This window comes from Geotrypetes seraphini, chromosome 12 (genome assembly GCF_902459505.1).
Source record: "Geotrypetes seraphini chromosome 12, aGeoSer1.1, whole genome shotgun sequence".
NCBI lineage: Eukaryota > Metazoa > Chordata > Amphibia > Gymnophiona > Dermophiidae > Geotrypetes > Geotrypetes seraphini.
In genome coordinates, this window is record NC_047095.1 from 38,510,440 (window position 1) to 38,536,622 (window position 26,183).

Here is a 26,183-nt window from a genome sequence, read left to right on the forward strand (position 1 = left end):
TTTCAGCGCACGCAGGATTTTAGGTCTAGTGCACGCGGCAATTTAGCGCGTTAAGGCCCTAACGCACCTTTGTAAAAGGAGCCCTAGTAAGAATGATTGTAGGTACAGACAATACAAATTTGAATATACCGTTTTGGAGTTTGTAAGGGCTTATGATAGTTTCAGGAGGGAGGCTCTAAGTAGAGGATGACATGGGGACAAATTTTTCCCCGTCCCGTTCCCGCGAGTTCTTTTCCTGTCCCTGTCCCGTTCCTGAAAGCTCCGTCCTCTTTTGTGCAAGCCTCAAACACTTTAAAATCATAAGCGTCTGAGGCTCATGCGGTTAAGGCAGAGCTTACAGCGGGGTAGGGAACTCTGGTCCTCGAGAGCCGTATTCCAGTCAGGTTTCAGGATTTCCCCAATGAATATGCATTGAAAGCAGTGCATGCAAAATAGATCTCATGCATATTCATTGGGGAAATCTTGAAAACCTGACTGGAATACGGCTCTCGAGGACTGGAGTTCCCTACCCCTGGCTTACAGGAATGGGCAGGGATAGGGACAGCTCACGGGGATGGAACGGGGAAATTGAGTTCCTGCGGGGGCGGGGACAAATTTGTCCTCCTGTCATTTTCTAAAGTTTGATGAAGTCCCCTGGATACTGTGGCCTTTTTTTCTTCATGGTTGTCTCTACTCTCTACAGCAGGGCTGCCCAACTCCGGTCCTTGAGATCTACTGGCAGGCCAGGTTTTCAGGATATCCACAGTGAACATGCACGAGAGAGATTTGCATACCAAGAAGGCAGTGCAGGCAAATCTCTCTCATGGATATTCATTGTGCATATCCTGAAAACCTGGCCTGCCAGTAGATCTCGAGGACTGGGCTTGGGCAGCCCTGCTCTACAATATATCTGAGTCATTATCATTTTGTAGTTTGAAACATCAGTATTCTATTAATATCCAGTGTAAAAAAGAAGATTGGGTTGTTATTATTATTGATTGGGTTTTTCTTCTTCACTCAGCTATATTTTGTGCAATTAATATGGCCACGAGAACATGGCAAAAAGAGAGTTCAGAGAAGCGTCTGCACAAATTATTTAAGACAGGTAAGTGAGCATTGGTATTGTGGTCAATAGATCTCTGCCTGGATGCAGGATACTGGTTGTTCTACTCCTTGAAGGCTCATTGTGGTACTTGGAATTTACTTGTTGCAAAGTGGCAGACTGAAGCGGCGACTGCTTGGACTACACGATCAATGCTGCCGTCCTGGCCAGACATGTTTTTGCTTGCATCCTGAGTAGAAGCGCACACTTCTCTTTTTCCCTTGTAGATGATTTGAAGAGCTCAACAAAGTGCAAAATGAAAAGCATAGCTTTGCTAAGAGTATTTTTATTATTATTGGGCTGATATTCACAATGATTAGCTGGCTGCTGACTGGTTAAGTTGCTTGGGCAGGGATAGCCACTAATATTCAGCGGCACTTACACCCTCCTTTAACGAAGCCACGCTAGCATTTAGCACTGACCCGCGGCGGTAAAAAAAACTCCGACACTCATACAATTCCTCAGAGTTCCTCATATTTCCTTGCTGGTTTGATTGTTTAAACTGTATTTTATGATCCCTACCCTATTTAATTTTTATATTTACTTTACAAAAAAAACCAACACTTTTTATTGTAAACCACTTAGATTTACCTTTGGTTTTATCTGCGGGTATATTAAATAAATTGAACTGGAGGGGCTACGCACGGCGTGAACACGTGAAGTTAGCGCCAAACACAAAGTCGGCTATCTTGGGGGGGGGGGCGGAGTCAGCAGGTTGGCCGCTTAAGAGCTGATATTCCGCACTTAAGTGGCCGGGGTTAACGCATAAAACGAGATCACATAAATATCTCTCCGTATCTTTAGGCCCCTTTAAAAAAGTTGTGGAAGTGATTCTCCCATGGCAAATGCCCATAAGAATTAAATGGGCATTTGCCACGTTTGTCACGGGAGAATTACTAACCGCAGCTTTTTAGAAGGAGCCCTTCATTACGAGTCACTTAGATTACTGTTTCACGTTATTTCTAGAGTCAAGCATAGCTAATCTATCAGGCCCACAGCTAATTCAAAACACTGCAGCTAGATTCCTGAACAGGTGCACACTTTTGGCGACCACCTCCGATTCTGTTTAAGTTGTTTAAACGGATTGAATTCAAGCTACTTTGCCTAGTTTTCAAAGCCTGGCATCTTTTACTTCCTGATTATCTACATAAAAAAATGAATCAAATATCAACCCAGTAGAAACTCCGACATCATCTTTCATGACCAATTTGAAATCCCAGGTCCTAGAATGATATAATGTCAAACAACAAGGAAAAGAGCCTTCTCATATTCAGGTCCCTGCCTTTGGAATTCCATACTTCATGACTTCTTACTCCTCCTTCCAGAAACTGTTGAAACCTATTCTCTTTCATCTTCACTATGGATCCATCCAAAGTCCATTAACACATGTCTCTAAATTAAACTAAAACTTAGTTTTATAGACCGAGTCATCAACCAAGAGGAGCTCAACTCTGATTACAATAATGTAAAACATAATAGATAAATTTGACAAGAAAAAGTAGACTGAAATAGTTAATTTCCAAAATGTTTAGCAAACAAAAAAGTTTTCAGAACTTTCTGGAATAAAGCAGAAGAACCTAAACTTCTTAATGTAAGCGGTAAAGCATTCCAGAATTTGTTTTTAATTTAAAAGCAAAGGAATAACTAAGGGCTCCTTTTACTAAGCTGCGTTAGGACACGGTACTACTCAAAAGGGTCTAGAGAAGAGCAACTAAGATGGTTAAGGGGCTGGAGGAGTTGCCGTAGAACAAAAGATTAGATAAACTCGGCTTCTTCTCCCTTGAACAGAGGAGATTGAGAGGGGGCATGCTCGAAACATTCAAGGTAATGAAGGGAATAGACTTAGTAGATAAGGGCAGGTTGTTCACCCTCTCCAAGGTAGGGAGAACGAGAGGGCACCCTCTAAAATTGAAAGGTGATAGATTCCGTACAAACGTAAGGAAGTTCTTCTTCACTCAGAGAATGGTAGAAAACTGGAACGCTCTTCCGGAGTCTGTCATAGGGGAAAACACCCTCCAGGGATTCAAGACAAAGTTAGACAAGTTCCTGCTGAACCAGAACATATGCAGGAAGGGCTATTCTCAGTTAGGGCACTGGTCTTTGACCTAAGGATCACCGTGGGAGCGGACTGCTGGGCAGGATGGACCACTGGTCTGACCCAGCAGTGGCAATTCTTATGTTCTTACCGCACGGAGTAGCACGCGCTACAATGCCGCGTGCGCTAGACGCTAACGCCAGCATTGAGCTAGTGTTAGTTCAGCCACATAGCGTGGGGTTAGCCCACACTAATCTGCTGCGTGTGCTAAAAACACTAGCGCACCTTAGTAAAAGGAGCCCTAAATCTCTTAAAGGTTCTGTTGTTAGCACTGAGAAAGGAAAATGTAAGTTTTAATTTTTGAGAACTCTAGCTAAATATTGTATCTGGCGCTAGCCTTTCTTGGATGATAAGTTGAGGCATTCTGTCTATTGGGCCGGAATGAAACTCAGAACTATAAACTGTCTAGAGTTTAGTTTAATTTTTAATTTTTCTCGTTTTCCTGATATTGATAAATTTAGATTGTTAGTTTAACTATTCTATCTTTCCTTAAAATGTAACCATAATATTAATCTCTTTCTCCTCAACAACGCATTTCCAGTCCTATTAACTCTCCTTTTCCCCCCTCTTAAATTCAATCAATTTGTAACTCGCTTAATCTATTGTAAACCGCATAGAACTTAACAGTATTGCGGTATATAAGGTGTTATTATTATTATTATTATTATTATATTCATTTTCTTGGATCTTGAGGGTTTTTCCCCTTTGCCTTCAATGTTCTTTACTTTCCACAGAAACATAGAATATGACGGCAGAAAAGGGCCTACGGCCCAACAAGTCTGCCCACTCAAATAACCCTCCCTCTAAGTTCCTCTTTGAAGTGAGCCCACATGTTGATCCCATTTGATCTTAAAGTCAGTCACGTTACTGGCCTCAACTACCTGAAGTGGAAGATCATTCCAATGGTCGACCACCCTTTCGGTGAAGAAGTACTTCCTAGTGTCACCATGGAATCTCCCGCCCCTGATTTTCAGTGGATGCCCCCTTGTCGCCGTAGGGCCTGTAAGGAAGAAGATATCTTCTTCCACCTCAATGCGGCCAGTAACGTATTTGAACGTCTCTATCATGTCACCCCTCTCTCTGCATTCTTCGAGAGAGTAAAAGTGCAACTTACCTAGTCGTTCTTCGTAAGTGACATTCTTGAGCCCTGAGACTATCTTGGTGGCCAGTTGTTGAACCAATTCCATTCTTAGCACATCTTTCCGATAGTGTGGCCTCCAAAACTGTACACAGTACTCCAGATGTGGTCTCACCATGGACCTGTACAGCGGCATCACCACCTCGGGCTTTCGGCTGACAAAGCTTCTCCGGATGCAACCCAGCATTTGTCTAGCTTTAGATGAGGTTTTCTCCACCTGATTGGCTGCCTTCATATCTTCAGTAATGATTACTCCCAGGTCTCGTTCTGCCACAGTTCTGGTACTTTCTTTTCCTCCCTCTTTTTATATATCTCCATAATGCTAGTGATGTATTTTCTTGTATGCTTAATTAGATTGTGAGCCCGTTAGGGACAGAGAGAGTAACTCAATGTCTATATTTAGTATTGTAAACTGCTTAATACCTATGTTCAAGCAGTATATCAAATGCAATAAATCCAATCCAATCCTTTATGCACTAGCCCATAGCTGCTTAAGTGATGAATATTGACTTAAATGTCTATTAGGGGCATGATCAAAATATAAAATGTCCAGAAAACTGTAAGTCAGCACTTGGATGTCCTAATCACCGGGTTGTCCAAGTGCTGATGATCAAAACTATTTTCCTGGATGTATAGTGAGATGATTAATTCACTATGCAACCAAAGGGGCATGTTAAGGGGCATCTTATGGGCATGCTTTGGTCAGGCTACACTTCCACTTCAGGTTATTGAGGCCAGCAGCGTGCCTGATTTTAAGGCCAAATGGGATAGACACGTGGGATCTATTCACAGAGAAAGGTAGGGGAGGGTCATTGGGGTGGGCAGACTAGATAGGCTGTGACCCTTATCTGCCGTCTATTTCTATGTTTCTATGAACGTCTTGTTGGGATAACCAAACCTTTTGTAAAATGTCCTGGACAGAAGTTAGACGTTTGGGGTTAGACCTCTTTTGGAAGTGTCTTAGGGCCGGATTCTCAAAACTCACCTTGCCTTTAATGATAGTCGCTAAACCAGTTCCAGGAAGTTTAGCATACCAGTATTTTACCACCCGAGTCTTTTCTGAGTTTCCTAGCAGCCTCTGACTTTACCATGCAAATGTAGTATTAAAATGGAATTACAATGAGATCTTTAATATTAAAATGAGCACTCCAGGCTATTCTCTATCATTGCCGGGTGATTTTCCAAATGAAGCGTCGGGTTTTAACGACCCAAAATCACTGACTGGTCTGGAGGTGCCAGTACTGTGAAAAGCGCATCTCAAGCATATGTATCTGGATGTGGCTTATGATAAAAATGAAAAGAAAACATACTATTAACATAAATGTATTTAATTTCAAATGTTTTATTATTTGTACACTTGTTGTAAGATTAAAAAATGAATAAAGAATTTTTTAAAAAAAACCCCAAACCCCATAAATGATAGTAATGGGTAAAAAATTTCAAAAGAGCATGAATTAAAGAACATAAGAACATAAGAACTGCCATCTCCGGATCAGACACATGGTCCATTGAGTCCGGCGATCCGCACACGCGGAGGCCCAGTCAGGTATACACCCATATCCCTCTATGCCTCTCGTAAGGAGATGTGCATCTAATTTGCCTTTGAATCCTAGCACAGTGGATTCCTTAATAACCTCCTTTGGGAGAGCATTCCAGGCGTCTACCACTCGCTGCGTGAAGCAGAACTTCATGACATTTGTCCTGGACTTGTCCCCCCTTAGCTTCAAACCATGTCCTCTTGTCCGTGTCGCGTTGGACAATGTAAATAATTTATTTTCCTGCTCTGTTTTATCGATGCCTTTCAGCATTTTGAACGTCTCGATCATGTCCCCTCGCAGCCTCCTCTTCTCAAGGGAGAACAGTCCCAGTTTCTTGAGTCGTTCCTCATATTCCAAGTTCTCCATACCTCTTATTAGCTTTGTTGCTCGTCTCTGCACCCTCTCCAGCAGTTTTATATCCTTCTTTATGTTGGGAGACCAATGTTGGACATAGTATTCCAAGTGTGGTCTGACCATTGCTCTATAAAGCGGCATTATGACTTTCTTCGATCTACTCGTGATTCCTTTCTTTATCATGCCTAACATTCTGTTTGCTTTCTTTGCCGCTGCCGCGCATTGTGCCGATGGCTTCAGGGTCCTATCTATCAGTACACTGAGGTCCTTTTCTTGTTCGCTCTTACCCAGAGTTGCGCCTGACATTCTATACTCGTGTTCCTTATTCTTACTACCTAGATGCATTACTTTGCATTTCTCCACGTTGAACTTCATATGCCATTGCTCTGCCCATTTCTCTAACTGATACAAGTCGCTATGGAGTTCCTCGCTATCCTCCTGCGATCTGATTGCTCGGCATAGCTTTGTGTCGTCTGCAAACTTAATGATCTCACTAGATATTCCGTCTTCCAGGTCATTGATGTAAATATTAAATAGGATCGGCCCAAGAACCGAGCCCTGGGGCACACTACTAGTCACTTTCTCCTAGTCTGAGAACTTCCCATTTATGCCCACTCTCTGCTTTCTGTTTTCCAGCCATTTGCCTATCCACCTTTGTATATCTCCCTCTATTCCATGGCTTTGTAGTTTCCTGAGAAGTCTTTCATGTGGAACTTTGTCGAATGCTTTCTGGAAGTCCAAATATATTATGTCCACCGGCATTCCACTATCAATTTGCTTGTTCACGGTCTCAAAAAATTGAAGTAAATTCGTTAAACATGATTTCCCTTTCCTGAACCCATGTTGACTGGGTTTCAGCAAGTTGTGTGTATCTAGGTGCCGGACTATGCTATCCTTGATCAGTGCTTCAACCATCTTTCCAGGGACAGACGTAAGGCTCACAGGTCTGTAGTTGCCCGGTTCCCCTCTCGATCCTTTTTTGAAAATTGGCGTGACGTTCGCTATCTTCCAGTCATCTGGTATCTGTCCAGTTCTGATTGTCAGATTGGCAAATTTTTGCAATAACTCTCCGATTTCAACCTTCAATTCCTTTAAGACTCTCGGGTGAATTCCATCCGGTCCAGGGGATTTGTCACTTTTAAGTTTGTCGATCTGGTAGTATATCTGGTCCAACTCCACTTCAACTGTGGTGAGGCTGTCTTCTATTACTCCACTAAACACTTTCACTGCTTCTGGTATTTTTGCGGTATCCTTCTCCATAAAGACGGACGCAAAGAAGGAATTTAGTTTGTCTGCAATTTGTTTATCTTCCTTGATGTACCCTTTTCTTCCCTGGTCATCCAGGGGTCCCACCGCCTCTTTTGCGGGTTTTTTCCCTTTCACGTATCTAAAGAAGGGTTTGAAGTTTTTGGCCTCTTGCGCTATTTTTTCCTCATAGTCCTTTTTGGCATCCCTCACCGCCTTGTGACATTTCTTCTGATCGTCTTTATGTTTTTTCCATGCTTCGGTTGTTTTCATGTGTTTCCATTTTTTGAAAGAGTCCTTCTTTTCTTTTATAGCTTCCCTCACATGTATGGTAAGCCATGCCGGTTCTCCCTTACCTTTTGTTCTCCCCTCTTTGGAGATCCTCGGAATGTGGAGATTTTGTGCTTCTGTGATAGTATTTTTCAGTAGTGACCAAGCCTGGTCTACCGTTTCAAGTTTGTCCAACTTTTTCTTGAGTCGTTGTTTCACCATGGCTCTCATGCGATCGTATTTGCCCTTTTTAAAGTTTAAGGTTTTGGTTAAGGTTTTGGCACGTTTTCTATTCCCGATGTCAAGCTTAAAGCTGATCACATTGTGATCGCTCGTCCCCAGCAGTACCGTAACTTCTACTTCTTTTGTCGGACCCGTGAGGCCATTTAGTACCAAGTCCAGGGTGGCGTTGCCTCTTGTCGGCTCTTTTACCATTTGTTCCAGGCGCATCTTATGCACATGCTCATTGAAAGCTGAAGACTGATCCTACCCTTCCCTCAATTCCCTTCCATCCAGTAGCACTGGCATGACTATGACTGACACATATCATTTGCAGGTAGTTCTCTACTCCTCCTATCCACCCATGCAATCCATACCCCATGATATGTGCGCCTACGGAGTAGCTTTTCCCAGCACATGCACACCATTTATGCCTCTTTCCGTGGACTATTCTGCGCATATGCCAACTGATATCACCAGTGACTGATCTCATGGAGATTAGTTACCGAAACTGACCAGATGACCACTGCAGGGATTGAGTAATGACCCCCCACACACACTCATACTCCCCCCAGTGGTAACTGACCCCTCTTACCCCTAAAAGAATCTGAATGAAAGAGTGCATACCTGTCTCTACAACAGTAGCACCTAATATAGGAAATCCTAGTAGAGCATCACACAGTTGTCTTAAGTAGCCAGATGGGTGAGCTAGTGAACCATAGAGAGGAGGAGGAGCCAGATCCATAAGACACTCTAACCACATCATCTATGGTGTTAAGTATGAGCCCACCAAAATCCTACTATACTGCCATATATTGTAGGTGCTACCTGTAGCCATAAGAGCTATTGGGGTGGTAGACAGGTAGGTATAGTAGGTTTTGGGGGAGTTTTGGATGTCTCACCATAAATTATAAGGGGTATATAGTGAGAAGTTCACAGCAGTGCCCCTCCCATAACTAAATGATGCTGATTTAGATATTTCTAACTTGGACAGTTTTGTGGTTGAAAATGGTGAATAAAGCTAGATGTCCTGGCAATCTAGACATTTTGGCAGCCAAGACGTCCAAGTAGGGTTTTGGATGTCCTATTTAAAAATGGGCATTCCTGTGATTCTGACTTTGGACGTTTAGCGGGAAACATCCCAGTCAGACTTAGAGGTCCTTTTTGAAAATGGCCCTCCACGTGTTAGCTAGCTTAAAAATAACCAGGTATTCAAACTGAAGACTCACACAGGTCCAGGCTTTTTATATCAAGGAGTAATGCTATCAGCAGGGAGCTGAACATTGGCCTCATTATCTTCTAATCTTCAAGATTTAGGCTGGAAGAAACAAGAAGGCTGTTTTCAAGAGTTACGCATTTAAGAGACAACATTTTTCTTCCGACCTCCTTCATTAACATTCTACATTTATTTCTTTGAGGTTGTTTTATGAACAGTGTAAGCCTATTAGAATGGAAAGCTATTTAAAACAATGTGTTTGTGTGTACCAAAGACATGCAAATTCATCCTCTTCTATTTTAATTAGCTTTTAGTTTTGCTTATAAACAGATCAACAGAAATAAATGTGAACAAATAAGTGATGGATGATATGTAATTTACTGGACTAACATTCACATTTGTGACGAATGTTTTACAGAATTATACACCCTTCATCAAGTCAATGCTCCTTATGTACTTTTAAGGGATAATGCCTTAATATTAGCAACAGATTGGGTCAATTTTCAAAGGGACATATACATCCAGGTCCCGATTCTATATAAGACACCTAAAGTTAGGTGCTTGGATTGGTGCGCCTGGCTGATCTTAGCACCTAACTTATCCCCCACTCCCCTTTTACAAAAGCACAGAAGAGGTTTTTAATAGGCGCCTTGGAGTAGACGCTTACCTCAAAGTGGTAAGTGTATACCAAGTTAGGCGTTTACCAACTAATTTATTATGTAATTGTGATTTTCAATTAACAGTGACGAGTAATGCTTTTAAAATAATTAACACCCCCTCCCCATTTCTACAAAAGTGCAGCAGAGGTTTTTAGCACCGACCGGCATGCTGAATGCTCTCCACTGCTCCAATGGTCTTAGAGTTCCTACGAGTGTCGGAGCAGCATATAGCATTCAGCGTGCCGGTTGGTGCTAAAAACCTCTTACGTACTTTTGTAGAAGGGGTGTGTGTGTGTTAATTATTTTAAAAGCATTAATCGTCACTGTTAATTGAAAATCACAATAATTAATTAGTTGGTAGACGCCTAACTTGGTATGCACTTACCACTTTGAGGTAAGTGTCTACTCCAAGGCGCGTACTAGAAAATAGGTGTGGTTAGGGGCAGATTGTGGGCAGATCTTGGGCACGTTTTGACATAGGCAACCTCATTTAGACCATGAAAATAATGACATAGAGTGTGCCTACGATTTCAATGCCTCACCATGGTCTTTTCCAAGCTTCCTAGCAGCCTCTGACTCTGCTATGGAAATATAGTACAATGAGGTTATTAACTAATATTAAAATGGTATTACAATGAAGTCATTAATATTAAGACAAACACTCTGTTCTATTCTCTATCATTGCTGGGCGATTCTCCAAATGAATCATGGGTTTTAACGATCCAAAATCACCAACTGGTCTGGGGGTGCCAGTTTCAACATGCCTAAGACCGCTTTAGGTGCTGCTAGGCATAATTCTATAAATGGCACTTATGATTTACACTTGCACTCCTTAGTGCCTACATATTAGGCATCGTTTATAGAATCAGGGCCTCAGTGTCCCCATCTGTCGATTTTTCAGCAGCACTATGGGGGCAATTCCATAACAATGTACCTAATTCTAGGCACCAAGAAGGCTTATTCCATAAAGGAAAGTATGCACCTACTTTCTTTGAAAGATGCCAACATAGCGGGGAAAATTTGCATAAAAGTTTCATATTTATTTATTAGTTGATATCCCACTCATAGGTAGAACCTTCTAAGTGCCTTACATAATAAAACAAGATAGTCATAGATAGAGAAAGAAAGTTAACAATTGTGGTAGAGTGAAAGCATCCACATCATCCAGACTCCAACCCTCTCCTTATAATCAGCTGTGCGCTGCAGGAGATTACACTGGAAACTTTATTAGTGTGGCTGAGAAGAAGCATTGCAGAATAAGTATGTTATCAGTTGGGCCTTAAATTTATCACTGGATGGTTCTGAACACAAGGAGATGGGAAGGATGTTCCATAGTATTGGTACAGTGACATTCCCTTTCATGGCGGCAGGCCCTATCCAGTGCATCTCTAGGATGCACCATTTTTCAAGATGGTGGTGCCAGAGGCAGGAGTGAGCATGGTGGGCTGGGCTGGGCTGGAGGAGGGTTTGGGTGGGCTGGTGCTATTAGACACCAGCGGTTTCATTTTTTTAATATGAGGAAAGGGGTTTCAGTCAAGGGGCGGAACCACTAGACCACCAAAGATATCTTTTGAACTATGGGTGTGGAAGTTGGTTCATGTTGAGTTGTTGGGGAGGGAGGGGGCACTAAACCACCAGGAAGGAGCAATGCAGGTATCTGAGGCAGGGTGGTTGGATTAGGAGGAACACCCACCCCTCTCAACCAACCCCTTTATGCTGCCCCAGACTCTAACACAAATTATCCTATGTAGTCACGCATTATGTTTCCCCTCTCATTGAATCACCCTGTCTGCTTCCGCACATAGTTCAAATTCCCCTTACTGACCTACAAGTGTACTCACTCTGCAGCTCCTAAATACCTGTCCTCTCTTATCTCTTGCCCTGTGAACTTGTTCTTTGAGTAAGTCTCTCTTGTATGTACCCATCTCCCCTACTGCCAACTCCCGACTCCACCCTTTCTGTATTGCTGCACCGTATGCCTGGAACAACCTGCCTGAATTGGTATGCCAGGCTCCAGCCCCCAGCAGTATTCAAATCCAGGTGGTATTCAAAGCACTTTTTCGAAGCTGTGTTTAGGTTCTAATTCTTTCAGCCTGTAATACACTATATCTGTTCTCATTCCCTCTGTAGCCTCTACCTTCACTACCTCTTTTTCCCTTGTTTGTCCCTTCATGAACACCATATATTGATCGGCCCTATGCCTTTTGTGTCTGTCATAACTTAGATTGCAAGCTCTTTCAAGCAGGGACTGTCACTTGCGTGTTTAATGTACAGCACTGTGTACAACTGGTAGTGCTATAGAAATAATAAATAGTAGTAGAATGTTTTCATATGGGTTAATGCCTGGAAATATGAGGAGATTACATTTTGATCCTTTGCAAGATATGTAGTGTATTGTCCTTGAGGCTTCTAGAATCTTTGTATATCTCTTATTATCAGAGTTATTGCTTAGTCTTGACATGTTGATGAATAATACTGAATGAATTGATTATCACTTGGGGAAACAATGAAAAATTCAGACAAACCAACAAGGACATGAAACCAAAGAGGCTGAAAGAATGATGCTCTCTGTAATGTAAGCTCAAGTCAAAGGGAGAAATGTTATGCCAACATAGTCAACTGTCAGAAGAGTGATTGAACATGTTTATTAAGAGGAATGGGAAGTTACTAATATGCGATAAATGATCATTATACTATGGGGTCCTTTTACTAAGACGTACTAGCGCACCTTAGTAAAAGGACCCCTATGTTTGCCTCACATGTTAAATGGCAAAATCATGCTTTATTTCAATTTTAACAACCACTATGAAGAATGACCAGAAGGCAATTGCTCTCCTGAAATGTTCCACTTAAGTAATTCTATAATGTTTTGATTTTCTAATATACATTCCTATGAAAATTTCTTTGAAATGAGTTGCATTTAATATATATAGCTATGCAAAATCAATATCAATAAGGATTTGTAGCAATTGTTACTTTATAAGTTATACCTTTTGATGTCCACAATAAACAAAATGTTATTTTGTGATGTTGTTCTAAAATTTCATTGGAGGTTTCTGATTTAATATATTATTTTAATGTAATGCAAGTTAGTGTAACTCACTGTGGGCTGCATAATAATGAGATGCAAAGAATGCATATGTATGCAAAGCAATTTACTATTATGCACATAAATTAAAGCAACAAAAGCTAGCAATATTTTTCCAACCTAGGAACATTGGTCCACTAGAACAGTGGTTCCCAACCCTGTCCTGGAGGACCATCAGGCCAGTCGGGTTTTTGGGATAGCCCTAATGAATATGTATGAGAAAGATTTGCATATAACTGAGGTGGCAGGCATGCAAATCTGCTCCATGCATATTCATTAGGGCTATCCCAAAAACCCGACTAGCCTGGTGGTCCTCCAGGACAGGGTTGGGAACCACTGCATTAGAACACTGCATAATTTTCCGAGGCACCATCTTTGAGCTGTATAAATAGCTCCCTCTTCCCCCTCAACAGACCCTCCAACCCCATACATGATCTTTTCTAGCCAAGGCCTCCTTCCTTTCTTAAAACCTTCATTCAAGGACCTCAACCCCCAAAGGCCACCCCTTAAACCTACCTGAAGAAATCCCTAGTGGTCCTGTGGAACGGTATAGAGTGATCTCTAATCACCCTTACCCTTCAAAATGGCACCTGTAACCCCCTAGTGGTAGTATTGTGAGACTACCACTAGGGGTCAGGAGTACCATTTGGAACCCAGAGCAGCAAGGGGTACAAAGAATTAAGTATCACAGCACACCATTCCATTAGACCATCAAAAATTGCTTTAGGTATGACAGGGTCAGCCTATGGGGTGGGGGGCCTACAGGAATACAGGGAGTATGTTTGGAGGGCTTTGGATTAAAGTTTGGAAAGGTACCTGCATAGAAGTGAATGCAAGATGTGAAGGAGGAGGAAGGTGGAAGAGTGCCACCATTTATACAGCTCCAACTTCTTTAAGAAAGGTTTCCCAAGAGCCTCAAGCCACATGGTACCTGCCCAAGGAACAGAATAGTACACCCAATTAGATTGACCACAAGTTGCATTATTCATTTCCCAGAAGAATCATTAGACTTGATTTACTATTAATATTATTAGATTTTGTATTCAGGGTGCCGTGTTAAATTGTTTTAAAGGTTTTCTTGACTACATGTAGTCTTCAAATCAGAATGAAAATGCAGAGGGTTTTGTCTGATTTTTCTAAACCTATTTGTGGTGTCCTACAGGGATCACCTCTTTCACCCACTTTGGTTAATTCTAGGGATTGTCCTTGATTGATTGAAGATTTGATCATTTATATATGCAGATGCTATCACAGTGTTAATGATGGTACCTAAAGATAACCACAGCACGGTTAGAAGTATTCAGCAATATTTAGAGGTTATAGAGCAGTGGCCTTTGACTTTTTAGTTATAGCTTAACTAAGAGGAAACAAAATTCTCGTGGTTAGGTCTAGCCAAGGATATTTTGGGTAAAGAGGTTTTTTTTTTTTTTACCTCATTGGAAATAATACATTTACTTTTGAACTCTCTTTTTGTATTCTTGGTGTAGAGGTGGATAATCAACTTTCTATGGTAAATCAAGTAAATAAGATAGTAAAAAATCCTTCCTGCTGTTAAAGAAATTAAAGTCTCTCAGTCCCTCAGGACAGAATGAGCAGACTGATGAAGAAATGCTTACAGAGATTAGGGGAGCTGGCAAATTGGACAGGTGAATTGATACAAGTACCACAGTATTGTTTGTGAGAATAAGCAAAAAAAGAAAGATAAGAGAAAATTTATTTTGACTATTTTGAATGGTTGTTTTTGTAATTAGTACTGTGGGGATTTATTTTTTCTCAAATGTATGGACTGGGCATAGCTATTATCATCATTGTTGAATAAATCAAGCAATTCTATACCAGTATGTTATTATTGATTGTGGAGTTGTTTTGCTTATGATAGCGTGTGATTTGGTCTGTATTTTAAAATTAGACCACACTTTTGTTTAATCTGTGGCTTTTTTCTTCACATTTTTCATGTTGGAAAATAAATGGGTGTTTCCTTTTTTACTGGATAGGGTTATTTATATTACTTAAACATATTTATGACTTGTGATTTCAATTACCCCAATATTGACTGGATAAATATAACATCAGAGTGTGCTAGAGAGATAAAATTACTAGATGTAATGAATGACTGCTTCTTGGAGCAATTGGTCTAGAAACCATCAAGAGGAGAAACTGTTTCAGAGTTAGTCCTTAGTGGAATGCAGAGCATAGCACGAGAGGTAATGATGTTGGGTCCACTGAGAAACAGTGATCATAATATGATCAAATTTGAGCTGATATCATGTTTGACATCGCTACAGAAAATCTACTCTAGCAGCATTTAATTTTCAAAACGGTGACTGTAATAAAAATGAGGAAATTAGTTAAAAAGAAGCTAAAATAATTGGTGGCAAAGGTTAAAACTTTAAATCAGGAATGGACATTATTTAAACACATAGATCACACAAAAAAATTGAGTGTCACAACTTAATGTAGGGTATTCCAGAGCCACAAACATCAAACAGCAGAAGATATTTTATCAAAGGTCCTCAAAATGCAGAGGATATAGTTCCCTGAAGTGCAAAAACTGATAGTTGATGACACTTGATGAAGTTACAGGGAAATACTTTTGAATAGTTAAGCCCTGGAATGCATTGCCAGAGGATAACAGCGGTTAACATATATGGGTTTGAAAAAGGTTTGGACAAGTTCCTGGAGGAAAGGCCCTTAGTCTGCTATTGAGACAGGCAATGGGGGGAACCAATGCTTGCTGCTGGATCGGTAGCATGAAATGTTGCTACCTATTTGGGTTTTTTACCAAGCACTTGTGACCTGGATTAGCCACTGTGGAAAAAGAATACTGGACTATGGTCTGACCCAGTATGGCTATTATTATGTTTTTATGAGATAACAACCTTTTATCTTGTAGTACAATCATTTCTACTATCTAGGATACACTATTGTAAAGTTGCTTATGTGGACTGTACAAAAATATTACTAAAAAGTTATAAATAATCCAGGGCCTTGTGTGTTTGCACTTGCTTAAAACCAAACTCCAACTCAAAATTGCACAAACTGTATTATTCATATAATTTGCATAATAGTGAGGCAACAAACCTGATCAAGAGGACTCAAGATGCACCACTAAACATTTATTAAGGCTGAATACACCAGAGTCTTACAACTTAAGGTACCTGGTAAGAGATGCCTCTCTCCCCATCCATGATCTCCTATTTCCAAGGTTGATCAAAGTATTAGGTCAAGGTACTTAAGTAAAAGTAAAAAATAAATGTATATTTAATACTCAATTGAAAGTAAAAGTACAGCGAAGAACACATTAAAAAATTACTTATGTGAAAGTAAAAAAAAATTATTGCCTAATTGAATGCCACTATTATTAATGTTTATGTCCCCAACACATTCTTGTGAGTGCGCTTGTGAGCCATTAATCCAGCACAGCTAAAAAACTTGTTTAAAAACTGCACTAGCAGAAAAGAGATTGTTCAATCTGATTTTTAAAAAAAGTCCCTCAAATAAGGCCAGGTTGCAATATTACTGATGTCTTCTGATTGGGATCTGCAGATTTTGATCAATGGAATCTCTGAAACACTTGACTAGCAAAGAATACTTTATCATCATTATTGTCTTTGTCATCTGTATTAGAAGTGGTACTTGCCTAATTCATCATTTGTATCTTCATCTTTATCTTTGTTATCATCATCATACTGTACAATTACAGAGAGGTTTTCACAAAGTTGAAATCATCGTCTGCTGATGTTCTAACAATTTTTCATCTGTTGGCAAACTGAATATTTTCAAGAACCAATGCAAGAACGTCAAATGTGTGTGAATCCTTCAGTGTTAAGGCCAGGATGGTCTCGGGACTCAAGAACCTCCCATATGAGGAAAGACTGAATAAACTGCAGCTATACTCGCTCGAGGAGCGTAGAGAGAGGGGGGACATGATTGAGACTTTTAAATATATCACGGGCCGCATCGAGGTGGAAGACGATATCTTCTTTCTTAAAGGACCTTCGACCACAAGAGGTCATCCGCTGAAAATCAAAGGCGGGCAATTTCATGGCGACGTCAGGAAGTATTTCTTCACCGAAAGGGTGGTCGATCATTGGAATGAACTTCCATTGCAGGTGATTAAAGCCAGCAGCGGCTCGATTTTAAAAAGAATGGGATATGTATGTGGGATCTCTAGCCGGTGAAGTCTGGGGGTGGGGTCATTAGCATGGGCAGACTTGATGGGCTACAGCCCTTTTCTGCCGTCATATTCTATGTTTCTATGTAATGCTAGAAAACAGACTTCCTCCTCCAGTGGACTGCCATAACTAAAAAAAAAACTAAAAACTAAAACTAAATCTTAACAGCTTATATACCGCAGTCTTCTCTATAAAGACAGAGCTCGCATGGTTTTACAGGAAATTTAAAAAGAAGGGAAAAACATAATAATAATTAGTGATTCTATAGAGGAGCAGCAAGATTACATTTTTGAGAATAGCCAAGTTTTCAGATGTGTTGCGGAACAAATTGGAAGTAACCCAAAATTCCGCAGCTGGGCAGGAAAATTATTCCAAAGCTCAGTAATTTTAAAGTAAAGAGATTTTCCTAATTTTCCAAAATAGATAGCACCTTTAAGCAAGGGGAAAGATAATTTAAGCTTTTGGATAGATCTGGTAATATCAGGTCTCATAGAATTCCAAGATAGTGGAATTAAAGGAGGAAGAGTGCCACGGAAGATCTTAAATGTTAGACAGGCACATTTAAAGTGAACCCTAGAAATTACTGGGAGCCAGTGAAGTTTTAACAAAAGCGGAGGAAAACATGATCAAATTTACTTTTTGCAAAGATCAACCTAGCCACAGTATTCTGGATCTGCTGAAGTCTTTGAAGACTTTTCTTGGTTAGACGTAAATAGATAGAATTACAATAATCCAACCTCGAAAGAATGATTGATTGTACAAGGACAGTAAAATGTTGTTGGTGGAAACAGGATCTCACTTTTCTCAACATGTGGAGACTAAAGAAACTTTTTTTTTTTTTACCAGAGAGTTAAGATGGTCGTTAAACGAAAGTGTTGAGTCTAGAATGACACCCAAAACTTTGCTTGAGAATTCAATCAGCAGTGAGGATCCAGAAGGCAATGAAATGGGCAAAAGTAGCTGATCTAATCATGGGATGACCAGCATAACAACATACAAATTGCCGCTGCTGGGTCAGACCAGTGGTCCATTGTGCCCAGCAGTCCGCTGACACGGCGGCCCTCTGATCAAAAGACCAGTGCCCTAACTGAGATTAGCCTTACCTGTGTACGTTCTGGTTCAGCAGGAACTTGTCTAACTGTGTCTTGAATCCCTGGAGGGTATTTTCCCCTATAACAGCCTCCAGAAGAACATTCTAGTTTTCTACCACTCTCTGGGTAAAGAAGAACTTCCTTACGTTTGTACGGTTAACTTTAGAGAGTGCCCTCTCGTTCATCTCCACCTTGGGAGAGGGTGAACAATCTCTCTTTCTCTACGCCTACTAAGTCTATTCCCTTCATTATCGTGAATGTTTCGATCATGTCCCCTCTCAGTCTCCTCTTTTCAAAGGAGAAGAGGCCTAGTTTCTCTAGCCTCTCACTGTACAGCAACTCCTCCAGTCCCTTAACCACTTTTATTGCTCTTCTCTGGACCCTTTCGAGTAGTACTATGTCCTTTTTCATGTACGGCACCAGTGTTGGATGCAGTAATCCAGGTGGGGTGTACCATGGCCCGGTACTGTGGCATGATAAACTCGTAGCATATGGTATGATGTGATATTACAAATGCATACTTGATCTTGATTTGTCCTTGCCATTTTCAGAGCACAGACTGTAGAAGTCTGTCCGGCTCTAGTTTTGTTCTCCAACTACTGAAGCTGTCATTGATGCCCCACTCCAGCCCTTTCAAATCTCTCCAGCTATGATCAGGGCACAGATGGTAGAAGTCTGCCCAGCATTGGCCTTGTTCTCCAACTACTGAAGCTGAATCTGTTTAGCCATAATCAGGACATGGGCCATAGAAGTTTGCCTAGCACTGGCTTTCTCAGTTACTAATGTTGACATCTAATCACTGTTTATCCCACAGATGTTTTAATTCTGTTACAATTTTCACCTCCGTAGGGTCATAGGTTGGACAAGCCTGGTCTAGAATGTGGCAGATACTATTTAAATCTATAAAAATGCAGGTTTGTGCATTTGGCACAATATTAAGTACTTCTGTGCATGAAAGAATAGCAGGACCTGGAATGATTGTATCTTCTGGCAAAAACTAGAAGGATATATTTAGAGGCAAAGGGAAATGAATTACCAGCCAAAAAAAGAGGCGATAGTGCTTCTAACTAAACTAAACTAAACTTTAAGTTTATATACCGCATCCTTTCCACGGAAGTGGAGCTCGGCACGATTTACAAGAACTTAAAATATAAGAAGAGAAAGGAAAAGGTTTACATGAGTTTATATATAGAATGGAAGAGTAAGGGGGAAAATAGAATTACATGTTAGAGAAGAGCCAAGTTTTCAGTTGCTTGCGGAATAGTTGGAGAGAGCCCAGGTTCCGAAACGGGATAGTAAGGTCGTTCCAGAGACCTGTGATTTTGAAGAGAAGAGATTTTCCCAGTTTACCTGCATAGAGAATACTGTGTAAATCTTTGGTGAGACCTCATTTGGAGCAGTGTGTGCAATTCTGAAGACCACACCTTCAAAAAGATATAAACAGAATGGAGTTGGCACAGGAGGACGTCTACTAAAATGGCTGGTGGTCTTTGTGATAAATCATATAGGGACAGACAAAGATCTTTATATGCATGCTCTGGAAGAAAGGAGGGAACGTGAAGATATGATAGAGTCATTTACTCCCAGATTCTATAAAGGGTGCCCAAATTTAGGCACAATCCTGAATTGCACGAGGAGCTAAATTAATGAATGAATGATTTAACACTCAGCAATTGGCCTCTAACAATTATTGGAGTTTACTGGCACTAATTTGGAGTTGCACACCCAACTGCCTATGTATGATTCGATAATGAACCACACCTAAGTTTTCTTGCATGCAATTCAAAAGGGGGCATGACCATGGGTGGGGCATGTCCAGGTCAGGGATGTTCCAGGAATTTGGGGGCTGCATACTCAACTTACATATCAGGATTCAGTTAGTGTGAGTCTTCGCACCCAAAGTTGGAAACAGGAATCCACACTCAGAGCTATTTATTTATTTATTTATTTAATTCGCTTTCTAGTCAGTCCTCCCCAAAGAGCCCAGGATGGGTTATAGGTCAACATGCATCATATTCAGTTAATAGGATACAATTTGCCAAAGTTACAGTACAAGTTTTTTCAGGTACAATTTTTTATCCTCACTCGACACATGCAAGGGATCTAATACCAATATCCATAATATACAGTTTACAGGTTAAATTTGTCATAGTTACAGTGCAAGATTTTTCAATACAAGTTTTTATCCTAAAGCGACACACTATTAACCTTCAAAATTCAACAAACTAACACACCAATATTTTTACATCGTTATTTGATACCATATTCTCCAGCCAGATCTCTAAGATCAACAGATCAGCATTTGCTAACTATCCCGTCTCTGAAAATATTAGGCACCAGAAGAGCTACAATTTTTTCAATCATAGCACCCCAGCTATGGAACAAGTTACCAGTTTATCTGCGTGGTGAAACTTCTTTAGAAAAATTTAAAAGTACATTAAAGATGCATTCGAGTCTTAAACAGGATAACTCTTATCAACAATCTCAGGTTCAAATACTTAAACCTAACCAGATCTATATATAGGTCACAACTTCTGCCTTTCACTTTTAGATCTAGCTTTATTTGTAAAACATTTTCAATTACCCTCCTGTTGTTGTTTTTCCTTAAATGCTCCAGGAAATGTTTAGATTTTGGTTGCTGTGAACGTGGCTTTAAAATAGGGCGAGAAATAAAATAAACCTAGGTTACAATAAAATATTATTAAGCAAATTAAACGAGAAGACAGTTACGAGTGTTGAAACGTCACTTATTTTGTAGGATGAAATATGGTTAGTGACGTTTCTTTGTAGTAGATGAATGAGATATTTTTATATGTTGTTTTGCATATTTATTATGTATGTAAAGTTGTAATCCGCCTTGTTAAAGGAAGACTATAAATAATAAACTATAATACATTTTTTTTAAAAACCCAAAAGTAAATTCTAAGACACAAAAGGGAGGAAGGAAATGTGTAGGGTCAATTCAGAGAGGAAGCTTTGTTAAAATAACAGGGCTTGAGCATGGTACATATTTCCTTGTGTGTTGCATGTAGGCATCATTGGGGTGAAGTCTGGACAGAACATGGGTGGAGTTCATACAGTCCAGACAATGTTGTTGTGTGCTCTTACCTGGAGTACCTCGTCCAGCACTGGTCGCCGTACATGAAGAAGGACACAGTAGTACTCGAGAGGGTCCAGAGAAGAGCGACTAAGATGGTTAAGAGGCTGGAGGAGTTGCCGTACAGTGAAAGATTAGAGAAACTGGGCCTTTTCTCCCTTGAACAGAGGAGATTGAGAGGGGACATGATCGAAACATTCAAGATAATGAAGGGAATAGACTTAGTAGAAAAAGACAGGTTGTTCACCCTCTCCAAGGTAGAGAGAATGAGAGGGCACTCGCTAAAGTTGAAAGGGGATAGATTCCGTACAAACGTAAAGAAGTTCTTCTTCACCCAGAGAGTGGTAGAAAAATGGAACGCTCTTCCGGAGTCTGTTCTAGGGGAAAACGCCCTCCAAGGTTTCAAGACAAAGTTGGACAAGTTCATGCTAAACTGGTGAGACTGGACTCATTTGGAGCACTGGTCTTGACCTAGGGGCCGCCGCGTGAGCGGACTGCTGGGTAGGATGGACCATTGGTCTGACCCAGCAGCGGCAATTCTTATGTTCTTATCTACATGCGTTTCTTTAACAATTGTAATTCACTCTTCTTTCCTTATGTATCACTAATTAATTGTGTACATCGATTGCATGTTTACCTGTATAAATTGTTTTATTTTGTCCCCCTCCAAAAAAAAAACTTTTATTGTTATACGCATTGAAAATATTTGATATTGCATTTATATCAAAATTTTAATAAACTTGATACCGAGGATCTTGTATCAATATACATTTCTTTGTAATCTATCGGTCGTAGGCAGGGAATTAGATGAACAGGTATGCTTTTATTGCTTTCCTAAAGTTGAGGAGTCCTTCCAGGGATCTAATCTGTGGGGGGAAGTTGATTCTAGTAGGTTGGTATAAAGTGGGAGAAGGAATGTTGTTTGGCAGTTTGCAGTTGTAGGGCATGACCAGGGGGCGTTTTGAGGTTTATTTCATCCTGAGATCGGAGAGACCTGTTCGGCATGTAAGGAGGAAGCTTGGTCATCACTTAGCCTGGCACCATGTCGTAAAAGGATTTGAACGCTAGAATCAGGCCCTTGAAGACACAATGTTTGGGTACAGGCAGTCAGTGAGCCAACGATGGAGCCTGGGAGACAGGGTCGCTGGGATGGAGGTTTTTTAGAAGTCTGATTGCTGCATTTTATACACGTTGGAGACATCGTACGTTATTCGTCATGAGACCATATTTCATAAAGAATTCTCATCCCAAAACACTTTTTATAGAATAGCACCGAGCATGGATTTTTCCCAATACTTATTTTTCACTGTCATTTATTGAATCTAGCCCTTAAATACTTCCATAGTAGTGTATAAACGCACAAGAGCTAACAGCATTCTGGAATAAGGAAGTCTTAGGATAAAGGTAAAAGGGGATAGGCTCAGGAGTAATCTAAGAACGTGGAGGGGCATAATCAAAAAAACCGTCAAAGTCCCTTTTTGGCCTAAATCCTTAAACGTTCAAAGCAGAAGCAGGGAAAGTGTCCATAACCAAAACAAACGTCCTTGTTTTGATTATGGCCTGCCTCTACTAAACGCCCAGATCACCACTACGTCTACAAGTACACCCCCATGACGTCTACACTTTTTGGCCATAATGAACCAAAAAAACGCCTAAGCCCCAAACGTCCAACAGAAGGGCTTTTAGGCAAAGGAGGAGCCAGTCCTTCACCTAAAAGCTGGATTCTGTAACCGGGTTGGGCCCATGTGCCTAAGGCCTCGCCCACAGGAGGGGCCTAAGGCTCCCGGGCCTATTCTGATTGGCCCAGGTGCTTCAGGCCCCACCTGTGGGCGGGGTTTCTGTCGCCTGGGCCAATCCGGCCCCATTCTGGACCTGGCTGGCCTGCCGGACGGGCGGGCTTGGCACCCGTCTGTCTGGCCAATGTGAAAGGTACGGGGAAGGGGGGGTCGTGGGGTTGGCTGGGGGGGTCGTGGGTTGGCGGGGGGCCGATCAGGGGTTCTGGTGGGGGCGGTCATTGGGGGGGAGGGGGGTTGTGTCGAGGGCAGGAGGGCCTGGGATCCCTCATGCCCGTATTGTAGTGGGGGGTAGGGGGTCGCTGGGGCCAGGAGGGCTTGGGCTCCCTTCTGGCCCAATCCAGTCGGGGGGGGTCGCCGCAGCCAGGAGAGCTTGGGCTCTCTCCTGGGCCATTCCTGTTGGAAGGGGGAGGTCACCAGGGCCAGGAGAGCTTGGGCTCTTTCCTGGCCCGTTCCTGTCGGAGGGGGGGGTCGCTGGCGCCAGGAGGGCTTGGGCTCTCTCCTGGCCCGTTCCTGTCGGGGGGGGGGGGGGTCGCTGGCGCCAGGAGGGCTTGGGCTCCCTCCTGGCCATATCGAGTCGGGAGGGGGTACGATCGCCGGGGCAAGAGGGCTTGGGCCACGACCCACGGCAGTTCGGGTAGAGGAGTGATGGCATCGCGGTAGGGGAGATGAGGCATCTCTCCTGCAGCGATGCTTGCGATGGAGGGGTAGGCAGGTTGCTGGGGCCGCTGAACTGATCGCAGCAGCTACAATCAGCTCAGCGGCCCCTTTTTCGGCACTTAGACCTGGTTTGACTTCGTCTAAGTCAAAAAGGTCTAAGTGCCAACTAGGCAACCTGCCTACGGTTTTGGTTATACCTGTTGTACGCCTAGGTGTAGGTCGGCCCACCTCCCGCCCACTGCCCGCCCTTTCTCCTCCTCTAAACACACCTCTTTTTTCTCTGTGCGTTTAGTGGCAGGGGAAAGGCCTAAGTTGGTTTTAGATACATCTAAAAACCAGCTTTGGTTATGGGTACTTGGATGATCAGGCTTTTTGATCGTCCAAGTAGTCATTTAGGACACTTTTTAGACGTTTGTTTTTTTTAAATTATGAACCCCATAGCTCTTTACAGAAAGGCTGGTAAGGCTGGTAGACACATGAAACAACCTCTCTGGAAATACTGGAGTTGAGGATGGTGTCTGAATTAACCTGTTCTGAGCTCTTTGGGGACAACAGGATAGAAAACTAATGTAATTAATTAAAGAAAACGAGGGACAATCTCAGAAGATCTCTGAGGAAGAGGAAATGAATTGTAGAGCTTAGCAGCTGATATGCTTGGGCAGACTAGATAGACCATATGGTCTCTATTGCTATTATTTTCTGTTTCTGTAAAGGGAGTTTGGTGCAGTGGTTAAAGCTACAGCCTCAGCACCCTGAGGTTCTGGGTTCAAACCCACGCTGCTCCTTGTGACCCTGGGCAAGTCACTTAATCCGCCCATTGCCCCAGGTACGATAGAGCCCACCGGGACAGAGAAGGAAAACTGCTTGAGTACCTGAATAAATGCATGTAAACCGTTCTGAGCTCCCCTGGGGGAACGGTATAGAAAATTAAATTTCAAAAAATTTTCTATGTTTAGGAGGCAGAGAAATAGATGAGAGAGTACCGTATGGGAGTGTATAAAGCAGAAAGATGCAAAGATAATCCCTGGTTCGGCAAAGGAACGATGCCTCTGTGCAATTCTTACTAGCATGCACTTTACAACTTGCTATTTTCTAAAATCCTGACACTAATTGAATGTGACATGGTTATACATTACCTCTACCCCAATTAAAAAGGGTCTGGCAGGCTGTGGAACTGGTGCTGCCAACAGAATATTGCAGCCTAGATGTCTAGGAGTAGCTCCAAAGAAGGGAATGTCTTTTAGGGAAGACACCCAAGAGGGAAGCAATTATGTTCAAAGGACAAGTGAATGCAAATGGTGCTGATGTTCTTTAAAGGGACTGACGGTATCGTGCATTCTGGCAGTAAAGAAAGTAAATTAATCTGGCATAAACAAACAGGCTGTCACATAGCTCTGAGCATACTGATAAAAGCAAAATGTAGGGAAGGTTCTACTTGTTTGGTGGTTGTTTAGAGCTAAAGTTGCTTGACCCTCAAATAAATATTTGCTCATACAAAAGGCATCAGCGCAGATGCTGTTATTTTATGTTTAAATCTATTTTATTAAGCAACAGTAAGTACAACAGCAATAATAACCATGGAATGCAGTTTCATCAAACACCCGCGGAGGACTTCCCCTCTGTGTTGTTTAGACTAAATATATTCTTTGTACACTAACTTGAAAGTGCTCAAAACCCACAGATAGAGAACCCGTAAACAGGGATACACCCCAAAATGCGGACCTCCCCCTATACTAATAAAACTGTTTAATTTATCTTATTATGTTATTTTATTGTGATTGTTTTCAGTTATGTAAAGCAGTGTTTTACAACCTTTTTACACCTATGGACCGGCAGAAATAAAAGAATTATTCTGTGGACTGGCATCAGTCCGTAGACCGACGGTTGAAGAACACTAGGTTAAGTCGTGGGCCAGACCCCGCCAATCTCTACCCAATCTCCACCCCAGACCCCGCCCCCATAATAGTACTAATTGAACCTTGCACGTCCAGTGCCTCATCTGGAAGCCTTCCCTCTGACGTTGCAACGTCAGAGAGAAGGCTTCTGGTTCAGGTGCACGATGCCCGTAGGAGCCACTGCCCGTGGCTTTGTGCACTGAATCAGTTAGGAAGAGGGAGCTGGCTCGAAGATAAGGCCGCATCAATCACACCATGGACCGGCGGTTGAAGAACACTGTTTTGAGCCTGATGCATGTGCTGGCCCTGTGGACCGGCAGGAAATTTCTGTGGACCGGCACTGGTCCATGGACCAGTGGTTGAAGAACACTGATGTAAAGTGCTTAGTGCTTAAAGTTCATTCATGCTTAAAATTTATTAGTGTAGGAGGAGCTGCAGGGATAGACCAAGGGGGTCTGCTTTTTGTGGTGTGTCCCTATTTGCGGGTTCTCTACCTGCGGGTTCTGAGCACTTCCAAGTTAGTTTACATATAATATATTTAGTCTAAACAACACGGAGGGGATCGGTTA

General features: G+C 41.8%; 1 protein-coding gene across 4 annotated transcripts in view; it reads right to left on the minus strand.

Moving 5' to 3' along the window:
* The window catches only part of ST6GALNAC5 (ST6 N-acetylgalactosaminide alpha-2,6-sialyltransferase 5), a 215,778-nt gene that overhangs the window by 113,673 nt on the left and 75,922 nt on the right, over nt 1-26,183 (minus strand). Inside the window, exon 2 of one of the 4 annotated variants that reach the window (XM_033916582.1) lies at nt 13,720-13,834. The exons of the other annotated variants lie outside the window; for them this stretch is intronic. Within the exon in view, the coding sequence (XP_033772473.1) occupies nt 13,720-13,776 (57 nt within the window). The 5' untranslated portion in view covers nt 13,777-13,834. The remainder of the gene's footprint in view (nt 1-13,719; nt 13,835-26,183) is intronic. 4 annotated transcript variants of the gene reach the window in all.